The following is a 19,053-nucleotide window of genomic DNA, read 5'->3' on the forward strand; positions in this document are numbered from 1 at the left end:
CATCCTGCTTCCCATCCCCCATGGAAGAACACACACTCACAGTCTTGCCTGAAGTCCTTTCTGGAACGTCACGGGTTGTCTTTGTTGTGGATCTGGATGGCAGAACTAGGTGATGGCCGGGAAAGTAACCAGAAGCTTCAGGAAGAGGTGAGTGCACATTCAACCTGCTTGTTTCTTAAAACAACTAAATTTACTATTTAGGTTGAGGGCATTGTGATAATATCAGTGATAATGAATTTGTTGTTGTTTAGTTCCTAAGTCATGTCCGACTCTTTGAGACCCAATGAACTGTAGCCCTCCAGGCTTCTCTTGTCCATGGGATTTCCCAGGCAAGAATTTTGGAGTGGGTTGCAATTTCCTTCTCCAGGGTATCTTCCTGACCCTGGGATTGAACCCACCTGTGTCTCCTACATTACAGGTGAATTCTTTACCACTGAGCCACCTGGGAAGCCAGGTGGATAATGAATTTAGCTCTGTAATTATCACCCATATTAAATAATTGCATAAATTTTATCATCTCAGTATCATTTCTGTAACTGTAACTTTACACACACCTTTCTTGATGTGAGTTTGCCCAGTGGTTTTCCCTGTGGTATCTTTTAAAGGTTAGTACTGGGTAGCCGGGAACTGCAAGAGCAAGATACAATATCATTGTTAAATGAAAGAGCCAGTGCGTTGCTAAAACCATAGTTTTTAAAAGTTAGAAAGCTATATGGAAGTTGAATTCTGAGGTTCTAAACAATTAGTAAAGAGCTGAATTTTGATGACAAGAGTAAGAACATTTTGAGGCGTAATTAAGTGTTTTTAAAGATCTAGATAAATGTTCATTGATAGCATCATTAGTAGACTTCTTATATTTATACCTTTCCACACAATATTTTCTAACTTGGTTTAAATGTAATTCTTTTTAATCATAAGTTCTAATATAATCCCAAAGTCGTTTAATAATATACTTTTAAAAACGGAAATATGAGAGTGGTGAATTGAGTGACTGCCTTACCTCCATCCTTCTCTCAAGATTCAGCAACAAATAGGAATTGGGGAAGCCTTGGGGTTTCTATAAAACTACAGTGGGGAAATACTTTGGAAAGAATTCTTGATTTTCAGAGAGTGGGGATGGATGATTAACTTGGAATGAAGAGAGAATCTCTGCTATACAGCTGTTTGTCAAAGACTAAGGAAGTTAAGTAATATCTGTGTTTTTGTGTGTATATAAGACATTTAAATTATATTTTTTGTTGCATACTTTCCAACCATTTAATCACAATCACTTGGGAAATTTTTTAGAAAAACATACCTAAGATGAGGTCCAGTAGTGATATTTTTCAAAAAAAATCTATTTCGGTTTGAGAACTACTGGTGGAGAATATTAATCAAATTAGTCCTAATAATATGTGAGCAGTCACCTGCTCCACGTTATTTTTTTGCTGGTCAGTCTTATTAAAACATTTTTTCAGGACTTTGCTGGCAGTTCAGTGGTTAAAACTTTGAGCTTCCATTGCAGGGGTCACAGGTTTGATCCCTGGTTGGGGAACTAAGATCTCATAATGCCTTATGGTACAGCCGAAAAATATTAAAAAATAAAACACCTTTCCTTCCATGCTAGAAGAAAGTAATATTATGACATTTAAATCTGTCTGTGATTATAAGACTTAGATCTTGATTTAATAAGACAGTAAAAACCCCTGATTCTACAGAGTTGAGCTGAGTCTCATGAAAAGTTAACTGTACAAAGTGATTTTTTTTTATTGTGTTTAATTAGATTATAAAGACTCTGGAACATTTACCTATTCCTACTAAAAATATGTTGGAGGAAAGCAAAGTACTTCCTATTATTCAACGTTGGTCTCAAACCAAGACTGCTATCCCTCAGCTGAGTGAAGGAGATGGGTATTCTAGTGAAAATACATCACGTGCTCACACACCGCTCAACACACCTGATCCTTCCACCAAGCTGAATGCAGAAGCTGACACAGACACCCCCAAGAAGCTCATGTTTCGCAGACTTAAAATTATAAGTGAAAATAGCATGGACAGTGCAATCTCTGATGCTACCAGCGAGCTGGAAGGCAAGGACGGGAAAGAGGACCTGGACCAGTTAGAGAATGTCCCCATCGAAGAAGAGGAGGAGCCTCAGCCGCAGCAGCTACTCGTGCAGCAGCTGCCCGAGCCTAAAGTCGACAGTGACATTGCCGCAGAGGCCAGCAAGCTCCCCACGTCCGAACTGGAGGCTGATGCTGAAATAGAACACAAAGAGAGCAGTGGCGCAAAACTCGACGAACCTATTGCTGAGGAAACGCCATCCCAAGATGAAGAGGAGGGTGTATCTGATGTGGAGAGTGAGAGAAGTCAGGAACCACCAGACAAAACAGTAGATATAAGTGATTTGGCCACCAAGCTCCTGGACAGTTGGAAAGACCTAAAGGTAAGAGAACATTTCTGTTCATTTTAATCTGAATTACCCAGGTTTAGGGTTCCATAAACTTTCAGTTGAATTACTTACTTTTCTAGCTGTATGTACCTTTGAAAAATGGAATGCTATCTCTCTATCAGCCAATTATACGTGTTTCTATAAATAATGTCTTTTAAACTTTGACCAGAGATACCAGCCAAACCAATACACAGATATCCCCTTTTTCCTTGCTTGCAAAAATATATCACAATGGTAAAGTTAGTCATTCAAGTGGTCTTCACATTAAAAACAAAAATTCTTTGAGCAATAAACGTGAGTCTACATTTGAAGAGTCTATGTAAGAAAAAAAATGAATGTTGAAAATAGTTGGGAATTAATTTCTTGGATTAACTAGAAATTAGTTAAAATTAATTGGAAAGCCAGGGTACTCTAGCAGGTTCTCATCAAAAATGACTGAACATAAATTATCTGCTCCAGTAAAACAACTTTATATGGAGCTAATTCATATCAGTTTTATTATTGTTTCTGAACTAGGCCTAGTTTTAAAAGCCTGTTTCTTTGGCCAAAAGAAAAAAACAGAGTTCTGGAACCGTTACATCTAATACATATATAATCATTTGTTCAAGTATGTAGCATGATGTGCAGGGTTTTCTTTGCGGAGAACCCAGTCTGGGTCTTGGATAAAACACAGAAGTGAATAACAGGATGAGCCTAGGAGACATATGGTAAATTTTGATTGTAAGTGATCTGGATCTGGGATCCAGGTCTCGCGGGCTCTGTGGGAATAGGTTGCTACCCAGCCACTTTTTCTGTTCGTCCTTTCTTCTATCAGAGGTGAACAACCAGATAAACCAGGAATACAGATTTGTAGCAAAATGGACACCTGATCCTCTCAGTTCCCAATTTATGACTACAAAACTCCCTCATTATATCCTACCATGGGGCCTGTAGGGAACTGTCCTTACACTGAGCAGAATGAGTAGTCGGTTGTTTGTGCACTGTGCTTATTTTTGCATTTGTAATTTACTGTGTTGAGACCCTTCTTAAGGATGGTGTGGTTTCAGCTCTCATTTGCCCATATGAGCTCTTACTCATGCTACTCTCTTTGATCACTTACAGCTCAGCATAAACTCAGCCTTCTTAAGCCTTATGAAATCTGACCTTTTATAAATACAAAAGGAAAGATTCAGAGTTAATCTGTTTATGATACAGCATGTGGACACAGGGACTGGAATTGCAGTTAACTGAAAGAGTTCCTGGGGCAGTCACATGTGTGAACCTTTATTTAAGGCCTGCTTTGTTGAGGGCAAAGGAGTCCCTGGAAGAAGTCCTTCCTCTGTTTGGAGACTACTTTTAGAGCCTGTATGAAGACTGACTCAGTAAGGGAGGTGGAAGTGGAGACAGGCACACAGGTGAAGATAGAAAAGCTCTGACACACCTACTTTGTCTGGTTGACATAATTTTTTAAAAAAAGACGTAGTCATCTTAATTTCTTAAAAACTGTCTCTTAAAATTTAGAATAAGCATTTTGTTTCTTTATATGGTAGTTTTTTAATTATAATCTTAATGATATGTTATTCTCTGGGATATCTTTAACTCAGATATGACTGGTACTTTAAATTCATACTCCAGACATAAATTTTTTTGAGTCCTACCGAATTATTTCTTTCCCTGCTTATTGTCCTCCCATCTGAAAGATCAGCGTGGTTGCACAGTACTATCTGGATTGATCCTCTTGAGACTTAAAATTTTACTTGTACCTGAAGCATATCCTTGTTCACCTTCATACTTTGGATTTATCCCAGTTCTTAGCATAAAGGAAGTCATTAAATAAAATCTTCCTTCTTCAAAGTTTATAATTTGCTCTGGAATCATTACCCATCTAGAATCGCAGTACTGAGAAATGTTTTTGCTTGACTGAACTGTGATGTTGTGTTATGCCTTGGTACTGGAGTTCTTAATTCATCTGTCATTCTGATTAACATTTACCATGGTTCTAATTTCAAAACTGATTACAGTTGTCCTTAAAATATATATACTTTAGCTAGGGATCCATAATTTGAACATGTTTTAGAGAAACACCTTGCCTTGATATGATTTGTATATATCCATCCTATTCCCGGCATTGAGAGAGTTAACTACTTCTGTCTGACTTCCACCTATGTGTTCGAGTGAACATTGGCAGAAAAGAAAATGTTATTCAACCAACCTTTTTTAAGCACCTGTTGGCAAGCACTTGTTAGTTGCTGGTGTTAATTCCAAGATTACACTAAAAAGCCTTGCTCTAAGACTGTGGTTATGTTAGCCACTCCAAGCTTCCTTGACCTTCCTGGGCCACTGTAACATTGTGTTCCACTTGGCCTGTCTACGTACTGGATGGAGTGAACCTCAAAGAGGTTGCCTCGGGTTTCTTAGCCCTGGCTTTAACTGTGAAGGCAGACATAGGGACCACCAAGGAATGAAAGAGGGTGGGAGGGAAGGGAGTGGAGCTTCGGGAATGACTCTGTCCTCGCAGGCCTGATGATGACCCCCCTTGTAACCTGAACCTTTCCATCCAGCTTCTCAGGGCAGCACGGAGCTTGTTAACATCACCAGCTGACCATGTGTCTCCTTTTCTCAACTCCATTTCCAACTTCGTGCTGAAGAAACACAAGAACCTAGCGTGCATTCTGTGAAGAAACAGGAAGATGGTTGGGAAGTTGGATGATGCATGAAAAATAAAATAGGTGAAAAGAGGACAGAGGTGGTTAACTCACTGGCGCCGGCGTTATTTTGGTGTGTCCATTGCCGACAATGGATGTCGTTCTGGGAAAATCCCGACTCCTGGCGAGAAAGGATTAAGTGAGCTACTTTTTCTATACCTCTATACACAGGACCACTGCCTTGGTTCCACAAGGCTTACACATTTTTGACTCCTAAAGTAGACCTCAACAAGAAACATCACTTAGCACATTGCTACACATGAGCATGTATTCATTTTCACATGCGGATCAACTGGGCGACATTTTCAGCAGGGGCATGTGCATATATTTCTGTTGGTAAAGGAATTATTGTACATCACCCCTCGTGCTGAAAATATACCCTACGCTTCACAGAGCAAAACAGCTGGTTATAAGTGATGATTAATTATAATTTGACTGGAAAATCTTCATTCATTTGGATCATGAGAAGAAGAGGTAAGGTTCCTGTGCATTTGGCAGTATCAGTTGCAGGTAAACAGCTGAGAGACTGATGGCTAGTGATTCCAGAGCCTCTTTTATGAACACTTAAGTCGCAGGATGTGTGTCTCTTTATGGTGAAGTTTGAGTAGTTAGTTACTTCTGGATTAGGTGATTTAAGGAACATTTTGTATATGTGATAAGGTGGACTTTTCTTGAGGACCATCCTTATTCTTTATCTCAAGACATTATCTTTCTTTATTTATCTTTTAAGTTTTGGTTTTCTGGCCGAGAGGCATGTGGGATCTTAGTTCCCCAACCAGGGATCGAGCCCACACCCTCTGCATTGGAAGGTGAAGTCTTAACCCCTGGACTGCCAGGGAAGTCCCTCAAAACATCTTTAATTATTAAACATTATTTTGCTAGAAAGTTAAGCATCGAACTCTGTACAGAAGTTTTAAATAATATAGAGCTACCCAACTATAAAGTTTTGAGCTTGGGGGAATTCCCTGGCAGTCGAGTGATTAGGACTCCGTGTTTTCACTACTGAGGGTCCTGGTTTGACCCCGAGTCGAGATTCCACTAGCCTTGTGGCCAAAAAAAAAGGTTTTGTCACTGCTTGGAATTTTGGTTCCTAACTAATATTATATGTGAAATCTACTGTGCAACATTTCAAAATGAAATGATGTGCCCTGAATTTCTATAAATTTCAAAATCGTTAGTAAAGATTATTCTGTATCCATAAGGATCAATATTAGTTATCCTTTTTCATTAAAATTCAGAATTGCCCCCAAAGAACACTATTTTGGATACCACTGTGTTGAATTTTTGTAATAAATATCTGACTTGATAAAAGACCAGCATGGTTTATAACTTGTTAGTTTATTATCAGATAATATCTAAATTATGAGTTGGCCCAATCTGCCACACTGCTTTTTTTGTAAATGAAGTTTTAGGGAGAGCAAAGCCAAATCCATTTCTTTACATACTGTCTGTGGCTGCTTTTGCACTGCACTGGTAGGGTTAAGTAGTTAGTTGCACCAGACTGGATGGCCGACAAAGCCTAAAATATTTACTGTGTTGTTTTTCACAGAAAAAGTTTGCCAACACCTAACCTAAATGATACAGAATCTGACTGCTCGAAACATTCCAATTTTGAATGAAGTCATTTTGACAGTTTATTCTTTTACATGAGCTCTTAATTCTATTTCCCTAAAGACATAATGATCATGTTTCCATAGCCTGTGAAGTTACTTTTTTTTAAAAAAGCCTTGACTCTGTTTAGGATAAGTTACTTTGAGTGATTTGGATGTAGGACTTATCTTAAGAAGATTATATACGTTATAGAATCTCTGGGCCCGAAAACACCTGTAATGAATGTTGTTTTTCCCTCAGGACCATGATCAAGTTAGTCGGAAACTTAAGTTTTTCGAGTACGGATAAGTTGGTATAATCCAGTTTTATATATAACCATAATGAGACTATATAAATTTTCCTTCTTAATGTTCTTTTAAATCTGATGTAATTTCAGATTTATAGGAAAACTGAAAGAATACTATTCTTTATGTATTCTTCATGTAAAACACATTCCAGTGATAAATGTAGTTAAAAACAGTAAAACATTCCTCTAAACCTTTCATTCAGATTCCCCAGTGTTAGCATTTTACCAAATTTACTTCATCATTTTCTTTTTCTTTTTTTTTAACTTTTAAAAGGAGCAAGTTAACAGATCTGACGCCCACTGTGCCTAGATATTTTTAAGTGTTTATTTCCCAAATACAAGGATAGTCTTCTGTATAACTTTAGTGTTCTTACCAAAATCAGCAAATTGCAGTGAAACAATACTATTAATCTTTTAAAAAGGCCTCATTCAAATGTTGCTAGTTGTGCATATACTCTTCTCTATAGAAAAAAAAGAAAAGAAAATTTGTGATTCAGAATGTAACCTGAGATCAAGTGTTACATTGTTTTATCTCTTTAGTACCCTTTAATCTGAAATAGTTCCTCAATCTTTGTCTTTTATAAATTTCACATTTTTGAATATTCTAAAATTTTTCTAGAATACCCCTCAATTTGGTTTTATTTATCTCATTACTGGCATTGTCAACTTTGATCGCTTGGTTAAGGTGGTGTCTCCTAGGTTTCTCCAATGTAAAGTTACTGTTTTCCCCTGTATAAAAAACGTGTCATATAGGAGCACCTTTAGAAATTACAAATACTTGGTTTTTTGTGAAATTTATCCACCCATTGATTTGGCCTGAATCTCGTGCAACTATGGTTTTTAACAAATGGTGATTTTCTAATCCAGCCTTCCTTTTTCTGTATTTCTATACAGTGGTAGCAGATTTACCAGGTTCCTAAAATTACTTGCTTAGACACCTGTTTCTCCCTACAGGACCATGAGATCTTCAAGGGCAGAGACTGTTCTTTAATCCTTGTAATAAGAGTTACTTTTATCATGGTGTCTTGGTAGTAATAGTTGTAATAATGTTACCACTTACGAATAGTGAATGATACTCTGTGCCCCTCCAGTCTGTGCTACATTCAGTCTCCAGAGTGATCATTTTAGAAATATACCTGCATTCATGTCAAAGTTGTACTGAAAAGTTTTAAATGGTTCCTCATTACATTGTTAAATTAAGTCCATTTTTCTTAACGAAGCTTGCATACCATGTCATTATCTGGTCCTTATTTATACATTTGCACCACAAGCGTTTCTGATCTACCAGTGGGATGATACTACTAATGTTCATGCACATATACACACACACACTCTGTGACTCATTTCTGAGAAGACTTTCATTTAGATGTCTCTTCTCACTTAAGTTTCATCCTTTCCCCTGAAAGTCATTCCTTTTCCTTGAAGACAGAGTATTCTGCCTTTTCTTTATGCTCTCATAACATCCTTTCCGGTCACAGCAGATAACATTTTGTAATGGTACATTGTGCAGAGCTTGGCTTGGGTCTCTCGTGGTCACTCAAGTCTCCCCAGAGCATTGAGAGAGTGTGGTATGTAGTTTGGCACTTCATAAATATTTGAAGGGTGAAGGTCCTTCTTTTTCCGTTGTACCACACTGCAGCTTGAATCCATAGTATGTATATTGTATTTGATAGGTGGTCAGAAAATACTAGAATGAGTGTCATGTAATCTTTACAGCCCTGTAAAGTAAGTGGTGGTGTTTTTATCAACTGTAAAATGAAAAGAAACATGCCGATGAGGTTGTAGTTTAACTTTAAGCGACATAGTTGAAAATTAATTCAGGTCTTCTGATTTAAATCCCACATTCTTTCCACTCCTTTTTCTGATCCAAAAATAGTGATTACTATACCCTTCCTGGTCATAACTTTTCTTCCAAGGAGTAAGCGTCTTTTAATTTCATGGCTGCAGTCACCATCTGCAGTGATTTGGGGGATGGCATCACTGACTCGATGGACGTGAGTCTGAGTGAACTCTGGGAGTTGGTGATGGACAGGGAGGCCTGGCGTGCTGCGATTCATGGGGTCGCAAAGAGTCGGACACGACTGAGCGACTGAACTGAACTCAACTGAAATACCCTTCCTGGACAACCCGTGTTACGTACCTTTGCTGAATACTTTTCAGATTTCCTTCCATCTGTTTCTGTTTTAGTAGCTGATAATTACCAAAGTGAAAGTGTTAGTCACTCAGTTGTGTCCAACTCCTTGCAACCCCATGGACTGTAGCCCACCAGACTCCTCTGTCCATGGAATTCTTCAGGCAGGAATACTGGAGTGGGTAGCCATTCCTTTCTCAGGGGATCTTCTGACCCAGGGATTGAACACAAGTCTCCTGCACTGCAGGCAGATTCTTTACCATCTGAGCCTCCAGGGAAACCATTCTTAAATCATAGAAATGACCGTTTTAGTGTTTTGTTCAAGTATCTTTTCTCCCTTAATGCTGTAGAGATCAACCTATGATCCATGATTAAATTTAAAGGGATTTTTCTTCCCTTTCTCTTTCCTTTTTCTCTCCCCTTTTCTCCCTCCCTTTAAAAATGTGAAAAGCCATTCTTAGCTGGGGTTGAAGGAATACTTAAAGAACCAGGCTGCAGGTCAGACTTTGGGGTGAAGTCAGTAAAAATAATATTGAAGAAGTTGGAAAAGAAATACACAGGAATACTAGTATACGAGAAGCATTTTCAGAGAAAGTAATGAAAAGATTCTCATGTACTCTTGGGTAAGAGTGTTGCATCATGTTATCAGTTAATTACTTGGAAAAAGTATAACAAAAACGTCACCAGTTGACTCATCTTTTGGGGGGAAGAGTTGAAGTTTTCTCTCAACATAATGATTTCAGAATTATAAATAAATGTTAGTGAGCTGGTGAATTTACAGATACAGAATCTCTGGATAAAGAGGATAGATAGAATTATGAAATACGTGGCTTTTTGTGTCTGAGTGCTTTTACCTAGCATAGTGTTTTCAGACTTTATCCACGTTGTAGCATGTATCAGTAGTTAATTCCATTTTATGGCTGAATAATACTCCATTGTACGGATCCGATTTTCTACCTATCTTAATATGAGCCAGAATGAGATTGCAGGGGAGAAGGCAGCGATAAACCCAGATGCAGACTTGCTAAGTCATAATCTTTTTGTTGCCTATTTGATTTGTTGTTCAATCGCTCAGTTGTGTCCAGCTCTTTGTGACCCCATGGACTACAGCACGCCGGACTTTCCTGTCCTCCATCTCCTGGAGTTTGCTCAGACTCATGTCCATTGAGTTGGTGATGCCATCCAACTGTCTCATCCTCTTGTCATTCCCTTCTGCCTTCAGTCTTTCCCAGCTTCATTAGATATTCTTTGCTTTTTTAATCAGAAGTATTTTATATTTCTCAAATCCTGAAAAAAATCACCTTCATTATTTCTCAGAATAGTTCCTTCTCTCCTAGAATTCCTTTTACCTGAAGTTGGCACTTTAACTTCGAGCCTCCATATCTCATAACTGCTTTCACATTTTCTTTTTTTGTGCCCTTCCATTAATAAAAATGGCACCTGGCTCAGAGTCTTTCTCTTTTTTGTTCTAGTCTTGCCATCATTTAGGAAGAAAGATTTGTTTGATGCATACTACACAATTCTGTCTGTACTTGCTAACAGGGAAAAATAGTCTAGTCTTAGTTGTAAAAAAAAAATCTGTTATCACAGAATATATAATCTGATATCTATATAATAAAAGGTAAAATTTAATTATATGTTCATTGTAAAGTATTTTGTTCTCAAAGTCTTACTTAGCTAAAGAACAGTCTAATCAGTGCTAAATTTTTATACTTTCCAGAAAAAGTGATCTTACAAAGTATTGTTTTGTAATTTTGTTTTAATCCTTTTTCTACAGTCTGTTCTGTGATTTCATTTGAAATGTGTTTAAAAAAAAAAAAGAAGAAGAATGTGCTGGAATGCGTTGCCAACAAACTTCCCATGCGTACTTTTTGAGACTGTTGGAAGAAAACATCCCAGTTTAGATCCACTCATTGACCTATTGGCAGTAGGTAACATAGTCAAGGAAGAGGGATAGGTTGGAATGTGTAGTCTTCTCTATACATTGTATACAATGTATAGAGTCCTCTCTATAGGCAGCTGCAGTCCAAGAGGAGGAGGAACCCAGATGGCTCTGAACTGAGGGTGTTAACATAGTTCTTTTGTTAGATTCTCCCCTATGAGGAAGAAATGAGTGAGGCCTATTAAGAGAAGCCAGTAGTTCAGTGGTGGTTAATCTTTTCTGGACTTCAGAATCATCTGGGGAGCGTCTAAAAAATACAGATGCCTGGGACTCATTCCCAGAATTTTAGGTTCAGTTTGTCTGGGATAGTACATCTATAAGTTTCCTGGAGTGATCTAATCATGCCGCCAGAGTTGAGAATCCCAGCTCTAGTGGAAATCCTACATAGGAATTTCCACCCTACATAGGTGGGGTGGTGGATTTTTACTACATTTGTGCATAAATCCACAAAACGGCACTCCTTTCCAGAAGAGTACCACTTTGTCATCTGGACAGATGTGCTCTGGAGTCAGAACAAAAGTGCTCTGATAGCATCAGTTGCTAAGCTTTTTAAGTAAGTTTTCTCATTTGTAAAATGGAGATAACAAACTATGAGAGTTGTTTCGAAACTCAAGATTATGTGTTTGAAATGTGCACACAGGATAAGTGCACATTTAATAGTGTCATCATCTTTATAGTAGATAATTTGTCAGCATGCATGGAGTATTATTAAAGGGTTCTCTTAAAAATCTATATTCATATAGATTGCCATGTATGTGTATAGTCCACATTTGGCATTTTTAATGGCAGCTGAATATTACATCTTGACCTTTCCTCAGTTGTGTGATATATGGGTTATTTTCATTTTCCACAGATGTTGCTAGAACCAGAAATCATGTAGAAAGATTTTCCTTGGAGTACAGTTCCTTAAAAAATGAGATTACCAGGTCATATTGTATGTGGTCAGTATTTCAAAAAAACTCTAAAGCAAGGGTTTTATATGATATGCTATTGAGAATGTGTGGCTGTGCTTTGCCCACTCAACCAGGTGACTGGATAAGGAAGAATGTGTCTAAGAGCTGCTTGATGGACTTAAAACAGTGAGAGATTTTCAGGAAGCAGGTTCATTTCTAGGCTTTAGGTTCATACAGCAAGAAAAGTTACCTCAAGACTTAGTCTATATTTCTCAAGAAGAATCTTGATAAGAGTATTAGATGGTATTTGAAGAGATACAGTGATCTAAAATGTTTCTTTTTAAAAATAATAGCAGCAGTATAAGAGTAAATTACAGTTAGTCATTAGCCAAATTGATTCTGTATTTGTAGGAAAATATACTGAAAAGCAGGAGTTATCTTTACACATGTAATTTTTCTGGGATGTGAAGCTGTTATTACTAACCTTTTCTTTTTGTAAGTAGCTATGGCAAGTGAGATGTTCGAATTGTTCATATGAATACTCTCAGTAAAGAAACTATAGATGACTTCATTTTATATGCAGACAGTTTATGGAAATTAAGATTTTTCAGGAGGTGTATTCCTGCCAGAAATAATGCCCTAGTTACTTAATCTGCTCCTTGGCTAATGAGGTCATGCAAGCCTGGTAGCTGTTTAAAAATAAATATGTATTTGTGTTATATATTTTTAAGGGACCAGCCAAATATAAGTAAATTTTTGAAGAATAATTAAATACCAGACTATTCCTCCCCATTTCTTTTTTCCAATGTGAAATCAAAGCAATTATCGCTTCCACTCATCACTAACAACCCTTCTTTTGGTTTGTGTTTTTGCAGGAGGTATATCGAATTCCGAAGAAAAGTCAAACTGAAAAGGAGAGCACAAGTAGGTATTCAGAGATATTTTGTGCATGAAAAAAGTGAAGTGAAAGTGTTAGTCGCTCAGTCATGACTGACTTTGCAACCCCATGGACTGTAGCCTGCCAGGCTCCTCTGTGCATGGAATTTTCCAGGCAAGAATACTGGAGTGGTTTGCCATTCCTTTCTCCAGGGATCTTCCTGACCCAGGGACTGAACGTGGGTCTCCTGCATTGAAAGCAGATTCTTTACCATCAGAGCCACAAGGGAAGCCCATTGATTTTCTATGTTAACCCTCAGTGTCAAGCAATTAAAAAGCTTAGAACTTCTAACATTCAGAAGAATTGTGAGATACTTTGGGAAATATGTAGTCTAGCTTTTTCCTCATTTTAAAATATGAGGAAATCAGCTTCTATATATAAGATAATTTCTTTGCTTCACATATTCAAAGGTACAGAGTCAAAATATATACTACTGGTATGATTCCTTTTCTTATTTTACACATATATAGTGAAGAAATAGCCACATTTTAAGGAAATTAACACAAGGGAAAGGAACCGAGATTTGAAGAAGGAAGTAGTCATTGGGCAGATCAAAGTGAAAGCAGATAATGCTTCTGAGTAGTACTTTAGGGCAGCTTTTGAGGCAGTGGCAGTGGAATTGGGTGAGAGCCATTTCAGAGACTCAGTGAAGAAGTTAGCTTCCATCTTTGAGTAGCAAGCTGGCATTTGTTTTTTTGAAATGTAGCTCTTTGGCTTTAATAACTTCCTTAGTTACTACCATTTTTTTTTTTTTTAATAAGAGACTTTTATTTTGAGGTGGTCATGCTTCAGCCTGCCAAGCTGTTCTTCTACAAATTGTAAATATGCAGCATTATAAGGGCAGTGAAAGGCTTTTGCATTTTAAATTGAAAAGCCTTATTAAAGGTATCGGGAACATCTTGCATGTATGTGTTTCACAGAACTTGTTAGAAATGATGAAAGCTTGAACTGAGACTTTGGTGGAGAAAGGTAGAAAAGGGCATTCATGGAAGAGTCTTTTAGGGAGTAAAGCACACAAGCATACAAGACCTTGTGTTTCGTCCAACTTTAGGACTGGGTATGTGAAGGAGAGTCCATTGATCCATTTGTTGGATAGAAATTTTATCATACAGTTACACTCTATCATGTGAAGAAAAGTCTTCAAGTAAATTTTTTTTAAACCCTTTTTCCTTAGTAACCGAACGAGGAAGGGATGCTGTAGGCTTCAGAGATCAAACAGTTGCCCCAAAGACTCCTAACAGGTCGAGAGAGAGAGACCCAGACAAACAAACTCAAATTAAAGAGAAAAGGAAACGAAGGGGCTCCCTCTCACCACCTTCTTCTGCCTATGAGCGGGGAACCAAAAGGCCAGATGACAGGTAAGTGGCCTCTGTGCGTTATTCTCTGTCTCGAGCAAGTCATTTTTTGAGAGCCCAAGCAACACACTTCTGATTTGGGGCAACATGGGCTTTTGTAATAAAAGTATTCATAAATATTGAGATAGTCTCTTTGACAATAATATTGTAAAGACTAATAGGTTTTTGTTGCTCGGATGGCTTTGACTTCATAACATTTAAGTGCTATTTGAGGAGCCAAAGATTTGTTCTTTAAAGGGGTGTATCGGTTGATGGGAGATAACCTTTCAAAGATAATAGTAATTTTTCCAAACAAAACTCAGAACTTTTGTTTTCTAATAACTCTTGTGCCATACTTGTTCAAAATGTTTGATCCCTGTGGCAGAGGCTGTCTTTGTCATGCTGGTAGAAAAACAGGCCACATGATAACCTCCTGGGAACTAGAAAACACTTGTTCACAAGAAGTTCTTTTTAAATTAAATATACTTAAAAAAAATTGAGATGCAGTAGTTATGTAATGCAGTTGTTAGGATTTTTTTATTATGTGTTGTTCATTAAATTTTGTCTTTTTAAGCTCTAGGGGTTCTTTTTCTATATTCTAAATATTCTGCAAGTATATTTCCCTAGTTTACGACTTATGTTTTGATTTTTTTGTATATTTAAATATTCAGGATGTATTAATTATGATGTTATTGAATATATCGTAGTATTGTATGTTTCTTTTATAGTCAATGTTTACAATATTTTAAGAAATTCTTCCCTACTTTTAAGGTGATTCTGTGTGTGTGTACTTTTTTAAAAAATGAGATTTAAGTCCTTAATCCATTGGGAATTAATTTTTGTATATATTTTACTGTAGGGGCCTGGTCTCATTTTTTTCTAAGTGAATACCCAGTTGCCCCATTATCATTTACTTCTGAAAGCTCCTCTTTTTCCCACTGATCTGCAGTACCGCCTCTCTCCCAACAGGTCTTCACATACGGGAGGATCTGTGACTAGGCTCCTATGACTGTTACTTAAGTCTTGATAGCAAGTAGGACAGATCCTTACTTGATCTTCTGGGATGTCCCTGTCTTTTTCTCACATTTATTCTTCCTTAGACTCTGCTTTGAGTATTTGCATATTCTCTGTCTAGTTAGGTATTCTTTAATATTTTTGTAAAGTTTTTCATTAATGTTTTTGTTTATAGTTTTCTTTAGGAAAACTTTAAAAATACACATCTTTTGGTGTATTTATTTCTGAGAAACATACCTTTTGTTACATATTCAGTTTGGTTTTACTGTTCAGATATGCAGTTGACCATTGCATATGTTGATCGTATGTTTGTTAAGCATATAAAATTCTTACTAATTTAAAGAGTGTAAAATTTTTTTTGCCCATTATGCCCCGCGCTCCCCTTTTTTGTCCTTGTCAACAGTCTATATCATACGAATTTGTTTTGGTTTCCCTTTCTAATTCTTACGCGTTGTTCACGTTACTGTGCTAGTAATACCTTCAGTGCAGATCACAGAATGAAAGCATTTTTTATCTTGTAAATTGATTCCTACTCATATTTATCATGGAGTATTTTTTTTATGATTTTCAGCCAGTGCCAGATTGGAGTTGGTGTGGTTACTGGTTTAGCACTGAGTGACATAACATTTGCTAGTGCTTTGGTTATGTCTCTGATTTAGGGAAAAACTTTTTGTGGTGCTTTATTGTTTTCTTTCTAGATATGATACACCTACTTCTAAAAAGAAAGTACGAATTAAAGATCGCAATAAACTTTCTACAGAGGAGCGTCGGAAGTTGTTTGAGCAAGAGGTCGCTCAGCGGGAGGCTCAGAAACAGCAGCAGCAGATGCAGAACCTGGGAATGACGTCTCCACTGCCCTATGACTCTCTTGGCTACAATGCCCCTCATCACCCCTTTGCCGGCTACCCACCAGGTTATCCCATGCAGGCCTATGTGGATCCCAGCAATCCAAATGCTGGAAAGGTGCTCCTCCCCACACCCAGCATGGACCCTGTGTGTTCTCCTGCTGCTTATGATCACTCTCAGCCCTTGGTGGGACATTCTACAGAACCCCTCGCTGCCCCTCCACCTGTGCCAGTGGTGCCACATGTGGCAGCCCCTGTGGAAGTTTCCAGTACACAGTATGTGGCCCAAAGTGACGCTGTGGTACACCAAGACTCCAGTGTCACTGTCTTGCCAGTGCCAGCCCCAGGCCCAGTCCAAGGACAGAATTACAGTGTCTGGGATTCAAACCAACAATCCGTGAGCGTACAGCAGCAGTACTCTCCTGCACAGTCTCAAGCAACCATATATTACCAAGGACAGGCTTGTCCAACTGTCTATGGTGTGACGTCACCCTATTCACAGACAACTCCACCAATTGTGCAGGTAACTAATTTTGGAAACCCTCTTTTCTCTAAATCTGATGAAGGTGGATGTCCTGTCTTTGAGCACTTTTAGGCTGCTAATTTTGAATATACTAATTATCTGTTTTGTCACAAGTTATTTAACAGCTTAAGATAAAAATAAGTAATTATCTCATAGTTTCTGTGGGTCAGGAATTCAGAAGCACTTTTGCTGGATGGTTCTGGCTCAGTCTTTGATAGAATTACAGTTAAGCCGTTAAGCAGGGCCGTAGTGATCTGAAGGCTCGACGGGGGATGGAACGTTTACTTTCAAGCTCACTCACGTGTTGTTAGCTGGTCTTGGTTCCTTTCTCCACTCTAAATAGGACTGCTGATAGTATTCCAGCTGGTTTCCCCCAGAGGGATTGAGGAGGGAGGGAGGGAAGGTGACTATTTTTGTGGTTTTTAATCAAGTTTAAAAAAAATTTTTGTAAAACCAACACATTTTAAGCTTTTCTTAAAAAGAAGACTGTTTTAAGGCATCATCTTCATCACATTGCTGTGTCCCTCCCATCATTCCTCATCACCCCTTAAAGGTGAATTGTTGTGATGGCAGAGACTCCCTGAGATGTTTCCTGTATACATTACATAGTATTGAAGTAAAAGAAGTAATTTTTACTTCTGTTAGTTTTTTTGTGTGTGTGTGATGAAACTGTACCAAAATTTTGCTCAGAAGACTATGACAAAGTATCCTGCTTTTTTTCCCCCCCTTTTTAAAGTGTCCTGCTTTGATTCTGAAAACCTAAACTGTATTAACTGCCTTCATTTTTTATGATCTCTTACCATGTTTATATATTTTAAGTATTTTGAATTTGGAAGTTTTTTTTTGATTTTTTTTGCTTAACATGATTCTTAACCATTTTTCCAAATTATTCTGTATTTTTATGTATATGTGTTTTGATGGCTATATAATACATTTGCTTGTAAGGTGATTGTTTATCCGTTTTTCCTGGAGTAGTTGTTTAAATTGAAAGTTCTTTTTCATAATTATAAATACCACTGCACTGGATCTTCTTATGCTTAGTTTTGTATGTGTGTGATTTTCCTTTCATGTTTGGCTTAGAATTAATGTTACAGTGCTAAATACAGCTGGTAAGAGAATAGGCATTATTGGTTTTTGGCTGTTAATTTTCTTAGCTTTTTACAAAAGATTGTTTTACAAATTGGTAGAATACTCACATTGAAAGTTTAAAAAAGTTAATCAATGTTTCTTCCAGTCAAGATATATGTCAACTTGAAGTCAGATACTGCTTTATTAGAGCTAGAAATGTATGAATTGTGAATTTCTTCATTTTATCTTTTAGAGTTATGCCCAGCCAAGTCTTCAGTACATCCAGGGACAACAGATTTTCACAGCTCACCCACAAGGAGTGGTGGTACAGCCAACTGCAGCCGTGACTACAATAGTTGCACCAGGGCAGCCCCAGCCCTTACAGCCAGTAAGAAATATTTTAGTTGATAAAACTGTCATTGGCTACCTGTTGGCTTAGGGCCCCATTCTTATGACCTCATTTAAGTTTAATTACCTTATTTAAGGGCCCTGTCTCCAGATACAGTCACATTGGGGGCTGGGGCTTCATATGAATTAGAGAGGCAGAATTCAGTTTATAACAGTGAAGTTTTGGGGCTTCCGGGTGGCCCAGTGGTAAAGAAATCCTCCTGCAGTGCAGAAGACGCAGGAGACACCACAGGTTCGATCCCTGGGTTGGGAAGATCCCCTGGAGGAGGGCATGGCAACCCACTCTAGTATTCTTGCCTTGGAGAATACTATGGACAGAGGAGCCTGAAGTTTTTATATTTTTTCATAATGTAGCATTAAATTTTTAAAAGCTATTTGTTTAGGAAAAAAAATTTTAAACTGGGAAAAAAAAAACACCAACCTCGTCACCCATTTCTATATTTTTTAAATGTAAATATAAGATTTCAAACAGAAAATAAATAATGGATAAATGTTAGCGTTCTATCACATTTGTTTATGTCCTAAGTCCATTCAGCTAATCAGTACCCTGGAGTTAGTTATATGCCATTTAGCATTGGGTTTTTTTTAAGATCAAAAAATACTGTTCTAGATAATGAGCTGCTGAATATTTTTAAATATGCTGCACTGGATAGTGAACTTGGAGCGTGCTCTAAATTTTCTGATAGATTACTAAAAGCTCTTCATGTAAACCATCTCTGATCATTTCCCAGATTGTACCCTCTTTTTTTTTTTTTTATAAGAAGTATGTGTAATGTTTTTATTGAAACATACTGCTAAGGTGACTACTTTTGTCCTTTTCAGCCAAATTAAAAGAAATGTCACTGGGACTTCCCTGGCAGTCCAGCAGTAACGGCTCCATGTTTCCACTGCAGCGGGTGTGGGTTTGATCCCTGGTTGGGGAACTAAGATCCTACAAGCCATGTGG

At 37.7% G+C, this 19,053-nt stretch overlaps 1 protein-coding gene across 6 annotated transcripts in view; it reads left to right on the forward strand.

Annotated features, from left to right (window-relative positions):
- SETD2 (SET domain containing 2, histone lysine methyltransferase) overlaps positions 1 to 19,053 on the forward strand; it is a 78,807-nt gene that overhangs the window by 48,798 nt on the left and 10,956 nt on the right. Inside the window, exons 11-17 of one of the 6 annotated variants that reach the window (XR_011250831.1) lie at positions 28 to 147; positions 1,763 to 2,425; positions 4,972 to 5,589; positions 12,854 to 12,902; positions 14,090 to 14,273; positions 15,962 to 16,631; positions 17,953 to 18,087. Coding sequence is in view for 1 of the 6 variants with exons in the window: in XM_069561618.1 (XP_069417719.1) it covers positions 28 to 147; positions 1,763 to 2,425; positions 12,854 to 12,902; positions 14,090 to 14,273; positions 15,962 to 16,631; positions 17,953 to 18,087 (1,821 nt within the window). In the remaining 5 variants the exon portion in view is untranslated. The remainder of the gene's footprint in view (positions 1 to 27; positions 148 to 1,762; positions 2,426 to 4,971; positions 5,590 to 12,853; positions 12,903 to 14,089; positions 14,274 to 15,961; positions 16,632 to 17,952; positions 18,088 to 19,053) is intronic. The other 5 variants (XR_011250832.1, XR_011250830.1, XR_011250833.1 and 2 more) reach the window with 5 other exon arrangements.

The sequence above is a fragment of the Ovis canadensis genome, chromosome 19 (assembly GCF_042477335.2).
Source record: "Ovis canadensis isolate MfBH-ARS-UI-01 breed Bighorn chromosome 19, ARS-UI_OviCan_v2, whole genome shotgun sequence".
Classification (NCBI taxonomy): Eukaryota; Metazoa; Chordata; class Mammalia; order Artiodactyla; family Bovidae; genus Ovis; species Ovis canadensis.